The sequence below is a fragment of the Pinus tabuliformis genome, chromosome J (genome assembly GCF_031772625.1).
Source record: "Pinus tabuliformis cultivar Carrire ecotype Pingquan chromosome J, CPIR1, whole genome shotgun sequence".
Classification (NCBI taxonomy): domain Eukaryota; kingdom Viridiplantae; phylum Streptophyta; class Pinopsida; order Pinales; family Pinaceae; genus Pinus; species Pinus tabuliformis.
Window position 1 is genome coordinate 771,484,655 of NC_142295.1, and position 6,000 is coordinate 771,490,654.

A 6,000-nucleotide genomic window follows, 5' to 3' on the forward strand; every position below is an offset into this window, starting at 1 on the left:
CATAAATTCTAAAATTTTAACTTTTTCAGGATCTATGGGTTTTGGTTTTCTTTTGGAATTTTGACTATATGTAAAATAATTTTATATCAATTTGATATACATAACAAAGTGTAATTAAAAATTAAAAAATCTCATTACTAAAAAAATATTATTTTACTCCAAATATAACCTTTAAAAAATATTAATGAATCAGTTGTCAAAAAATTATTTAATGAGATCAATCTTAATGGCAAGAAATTAGCTTAACAACTTTAAAATTAATTTTTGTATTTAAAATATTTTAAGAAAAGTATTATTAATGAGTTGATGGTTATGAAGGTTAATATTTTAACGAACGTTTGACGATATAATTTTTTTTTAGACTTATTAGATTTGGTTGGTAAATTTCTGTTTCAGTGTAATTCTTGTGAGAGTTTATTTTTGCTTTAATAATGTTGATTTCCTGTTTTATATTTAAATAATTTTTTGATAGTTTATTTTTATTTTAGGGATGTTGATTTTCTGTTTTATAAATTAATTAAAACCAGAATAATAATAATTTAATCCTCTTTATTAGTCCAATAGAGAATACAACCCAACAGATGAAACAATAGAAGAAGACGATTATAAAACAATACAAGATGAAGAGGTATAAGATGGTGTGAAGAGCGTATGATTATAAAACAATACAACATCTAATGAAAAACCGTGAGCGTCTTGCGGAAGAAGGAATTTGAAATTGTTTCTCCGGAAGTTCGTCATTTGGGGATGCACGTAAACTAGTGCGTTCATCACCTTCATCTTCACCTTTGTCTTTGTTTTCAGAGGTTTCTTCTTCGGCTCTATCCACTTCTTTTTCCTCTTCATGCTTCGTTTTTGAGTGTATAAATTGCGATTCGTCTCCAGCGCCGGGCTTTGCAGACACGGCGTGCGTGTCTTTTGGTACTGGTGGTTCCCCATGAGCAAAGCCTTGGCCAAGCTTTGGCGCTTCTGTTTTTCTCCCTTCCACCAATTCTTTCAATTCTACCACGGCCGCATTACCTTTTGCTTTATCCTCATCATGTCGACTCGCCTCTGGATGCCTTTCTCTTTGAACATCTTGTGCAACCCCAGATTGCTCCTGAATCGAATCTTCTTGTCCTGCGGGACACGATCTCTCGTCCTTTGACTGTGAGGGTTGAACTGGCTTTCCGCTGGCACAAATGGCATTCTGATTCTGTTGTTCGGAGATGTGACGCAAAGGCAAGGAGATACGCAGCGTTTGATCCCTAAACTTGGCCCTGATGCGCCCATCATTATTCAAATTTTGGGAATGACAATAGCCTTTCTGAATCTTTGCATTTTCTCCAATCTTCCTCCCACCTTCGCCTTTTCCTCCATTTCCTTCACACCAGTACGTTCTCCGCTGATGATGGGATTTCCACGGTTATCCAACTGCACTTTCAGATTTTCTTTTCTAAAACCTGCAAACATAAATAGTTGATTCTATTCTCTAAAAAATACTGTACAGACACATGGAAGCAACGCATTGTTTATTTCAATAAAAAGGTATAACTATAGATCTTGGTGGAAATGACGTACCTGGAACATCAACGATGACTATGCGAGCATCAGGAGTCTCCTCCATGCGTACTGCAGTCTCAAATTCAGACTCCATTGCCTACCTTAATCTCCTCTCTTAACAATCTGGCGAATGGAAGAAAAATGTATGGGAAGGCTGCAAAGAGCGGGTTAGGGTTTGCGCCTTGCTTTTATGACTACACAAATGTTGCTCACTCTGCCCCACGACCAAAGAAAATAGAAGATAGATGGTACGAGTCTGTGTGTGTATATTCATATTGATTTATACAAATTAAAAAACCGAAAGAGCCGCGTGATTTCGATTGCTTGGGATTGGCGTCTCACTGTCGGCAAGATAAGTTTACTGCCAACCCCCCTTTTCTTTCCCCTTTTAACCTTTTAATTGGACGTGGAAGACGTCTTGGACCCACGCAAGGCATGGCGGTTGACCCCAATTTTTTCGCAAATCATGCACATAAACATTTTTCAGATTACTTCGTGGGATTCGAACACCATATAATCAAGACTATGATTATTTCTTTACGAAGCTTGGCATATGCGAAGTTTCTCACGTTTTCAGAAATGCAAAGGAGGTTGTATTATAATAGTAATAATATTTCGTGAGTGCGTAGGAGGTTAGCCCAAAGGAGGTTGTATTATAATAGTAATAATATTTCGTGAGTGCATAGGAGGTTAGCCATCCGAGATCTTTTTTGTGTCTTTAAGTGTAGAATTTTCTCCACAATAAAGTCCACTTAGCTTGGTATCTTATTTGCAAAAGGTTAGCAAGTATTGTAAAGGGTAGCAAGTATTGTGCCTCATGAACCATTCAAGTAGAGTTCCCTTCACTCTTTTGAATTAACTATTAAGGGGTTTTCACATTGCACTATATTAGATATCATTTTTTGGGTTTCAATTGGGTTAAGTTTTGGTTTTGTCTATTTTTTCATTTCAAATTTTTGGTAGTTTTGAATTTTTAATTTAATTTATTGGTGTTTTTTAAATTTATAATATAATATATTTATAAAAATGTGATTTTTTCATTTGCAGTAGTGAATTTAAATTATTTTCTAGAAAATGAATGATTTTCTAAATTATCTAATTGAATTAGTTTTTAATAACAAAATCACGTTAGAAATTATTGTAACTCATTATATATAACATTATAATAATATATAATAACCAAATCAGGTTAGAAATTATCGTAACTGATTATATATAACAATATAATAATATATAATAAGTTTTAACGAATTAATAATTATGTTGTAAGGCATTATTCTTTGAAATCAACTTCCCTTCTTGCCCATCTATCATCTATATGCACCCTAAGATTATATGTTAGATGATTGAGAAAAGGTGAACCGTTTGATCACTAGAAAATAGTTACGAATTCGTTGCACCCTGGTATTCGATTCACATAGGTAAAAACCCATCTGTGAACTCCAGCAGTGAGCTCTTCAATCTGGTTGTCGAAAAGGGGATACTGAAGGAAGAGGAAGCAAGAAAGTATTTTCAGCAGCTGATTTGCGCGGTCGATTTCTGCCATAGCCAGAGCAGGGTGTGTGTCACCAGGATTTGAAGCCAGAGAACCTGTTATTAGATGAAAATGGCGATATGAAAGTCACCAACGGAGCCAAGGCCGACATCTGGTCGTGCGGAGGCATACTGTTCGTGCTCCTGGTGGGCTACCTGTCATTCCAGGATTTGAATCTGATAGTGATGTATAAGAAGATCTACAAGGGATTTCAAATGCATGCCCTGGTTTTCCTCTGAAGTTTGACGTCTGGTTATCCAGCTGCTAGACCCTAACCCTCTCTGAGGAGGATCACCGTTCTGCAGCTCATGGAGGTTTCTTGGTTCCGCTGGGGCTTCAAGCACACGCAGGCCGACAACGATCTCTGGATTCCCCAAGAAGCAAGAAACATTTGCTTGCATCTCAGGGTACTGTGAATAAAATGATATCCACTCTCCAAATGTCATAGTCTTTGAATCACTTGTGTATTCTGCATGGCTCCGTCTTCCTTGCGAGGTTGATGAGAAAACTAGAATGGTTGGTCTAAATTTCTCCCCTTTGCATGCAGTTCTTCAGAGTGAAGATCTTTCTTATTAATGAGACTCTGCAAGCAACTTTTACTCACATATTTTTGTTGTTACAATAAGTGCAGATGTTTGTGACAGAAGTCATGGAGCTCGTAGAGCTCACTCCTCTGAGAGATGCTCTTGTAGGGCTTCCTGGAGTGACAGGTCTTTCTACAGAGCAAAGGAAGAGACTTACCATAGCAGTGGAACTAGTTGCCAACCCTTCTATAATCTTCATGGATGAGCCAACTTCAGGACTAGATGCCCGTGCTGCAGCAATTGTTATGCGTATTGTTCGCAACACAGTCAATACAGGTCGAACTGTTGTTTGTACCATCCATCAGCCCAACATTGATATCTTTGAAGCTTTTGATGAGGTGAATTCAAACACTTTCATGATCAATCTATGCAATGTGAAACAAAAGGCCTACTCTATGTTTCTTTGCTTGGCTTAACAAAAATGAAGGGTTGCAAAGGGCTAGAACAAGTCAGGGAATAATTGCTCAATTTTCATTTTTATTGATTTGCTAAACTGCAGCTCTTGCTCCTGAAAAGGGTTGGATAAACCACCTATACGGGTCCTTTGGGTCATTATTCTCATAAGCATCGAGTATTTTGAGGTATAAGTGATATTTTATTCCATGTTTTATAAGCTATTTAGTAATCGATTGCGCTTGTCATTATCAATCCATGGCTAGAAAGAATGATCTTCTCTGATTCTTGGTTGTTTGGCCAGGTTGTTCCAGGAATACCACAGATTAGTGAAGGGTATAATCTAGCGACATGGGCACTGGAAGTGAGTTCCATAGTTGTTGAGGAAACACTTGGTGTAGAGTTTGCTGAGATCTACAAAAAATCAACACTCTGTGAGTATGTATAATATAATTCTAGGAATCTGTTTGAGAACTTTAAGCTTTTTTATTGTGCATCTCTAATTTTTTTACCCTATATTTAGTTACATAATTTCTCCCAAGAAACTGTAATTTTTTTAAATCCCTATTTGATTGTTATTTTGTTCTGTTTTCAGATGGAATCAAGCCCTTATTCAAGAGCTAAGCACCCCTGCTCCTGGCTCGTAGGATCTGAGTTTTCCAACACAATATGCACGATCCTTTAAGGTTCAGTACGTGGCATGCCTTTTGAAGCAACATTGGTCATATTGGTGGAATCCACACAATAATGTTGTGTGATTTTTCTTCACTCCACTTGTTGCCCTATTGTTTGGGACCATCTTTTGGGACCTTGGAACAAAAAGGTTGGACACTCTCTATACAGGCATAGCAGACTCCTTTGCAAAACTGGTCTCGCCTCAACTTGACATTTTAGTTTCTCTATCATTGATTAGTTTATTACATATTACATATTTGAGTCAACAGAGTGACTTAGCATATTGAGAAATCAAAGAATTATATGGGTAATATATCAAAGCATTATATGGTATTTTCTTTCACATTTTTTATTCGATCGAGTGAGCTTAGATGTGTACTACAAAAAAGCAATTTATCCATTGTCAATTTGGTCAACTGATTCAAACATTTCAATTTCTGGCACTTCCGCAGATTCAAATTCTTCCAAATGATAGCCTTTTCATTTGAAGACCTTTTTTGACTCTCTTTCTCTGGAAGACTGAGCAGGTTAGAAGGGCAATTTTGGTTTCAAAGAAAGACAATTTCTTGTACCGAACAATTTGGTTAGGAGTGTTCATCAATATATAAGTGTAAGGTATCAATAGGGAGGCTACAATACAATATGCTAGATTGAGTAATCTGTCAAAGTGAAATGCAATTAGGTCATTCCTTCAATATGCACTCGATGCTTTGGCCCAAAAAATATTGAAGAAAATTGAGTGCTAAAGGTTGTCTTTAGCATTCTTACATCCTTCTTCCACATACAATCTTCCGCTTTTACACTCACTCCCTAAATCTCCATTCACCATATTCATATATTACCATCTACCTTCTATCCATACCACCACTTCTAGCTGTCATCCATTTCATTCCAAGCCATATTCTTAACTCTTACAGGATCCTACAGAAGTATGCATCTACAACTCTTCTGAATGATCACTCTGGTTATATCTACATAAGTGTCCACTTCCAGCATCCTATAGGAAACTTAGGGGTTTATCGAACAAATTTTGTTCTAATTATAAATGGTCTACTAGAATTTAAGGAAGAGGCTATATTTGTCGGTACAGATCTTATAATTTTATTCTGAAGTACTGTGAATTGTATATCCATTGCGTTGCTTCATGTCATCTTATAAAGTTCTAGTATTCTATCAAAGAGGATATATTGAAATTTGAGGAAGAGGCTATATTTGGTGTAGCTTTGACTAGAGCTTTTACTAAATATATTCCCAAGCCATATGATGGATTAG

The 6,000-nt window shown here is 36.5% G+C and overlaps 1 protein-coding gene and 1 pseudogene across 2 annotated transcripts; one reads left to right on the forward strand and one right to left on the reverse strand.

The window, feature by feature from the left end:
• Nucleotides 1–529: 529 nt before the first annotated feature.
• Nucleotides 530–1,762, reverse strand: LOC149229006 (uncharacterized; annotated as a pseudogene). The gene is made up of 2 exons (XR_016247269.1): nucleotides 1,561–1,762; nucleotides 530–1,442 (listed from the first exon to the last, which is right to left on the reverse strand). The product of XR_016247269.1 is annotated as an uncharacterized LOC149229006 (transcript).
• A 1,622-nt stretch (nucleotides 1,763–3,384) lies between these two features.
• LOC149229007 (ABC transporter G family member 35-like) lies at nucleotides 3,385–4,700 on the forward strand. The gene is made up of 4 exons (XM_089380932.1): nucleotides 3,385–3,483; nucleotides 3,708–3,998; nucleotides 4,358–4,491; nucleotides 4,649–4,700. The coding sequence occupies exons 1-4, from the start codon at nucleotides 3,385–3,387 to the stop codon at nucleotides 4,698–4,700; spliced, it is 576 nt and encodes a 191-aa protein (XP_089237058.1).
• Nucleotides 4,701–6,000: the final 1,300 nt, after the last annotated feature.

What these genes read in the sequence shown, in the direction of transcription:
- LOC149229007 (XM_089380932.1), top strand. Translation starts at nt 3,385, where the DNA reads ATGGAGGTTTCTTGGTTCCGCTGGGGCTTCAAGCACACGCAGGCCGAC. An exon ending in TCTTTGAAGCTTTTGATGAG is followed by an intron (nt 3,999 to 4,357) that starts GTGAATTCAAAC and finishes TTGTTTGGCCAG; the next exon opens with GTTGTTCCAGGAATACCACA. An exon ending in AAAAAATCAACACTCTGTGA is followed by an intron (nt 4,492 to 4,648) that starts GTATGTATAATA and finishes TTCTGTTTTCAG; the next exon opens with ATGGAATCAAGCCCTTATTC.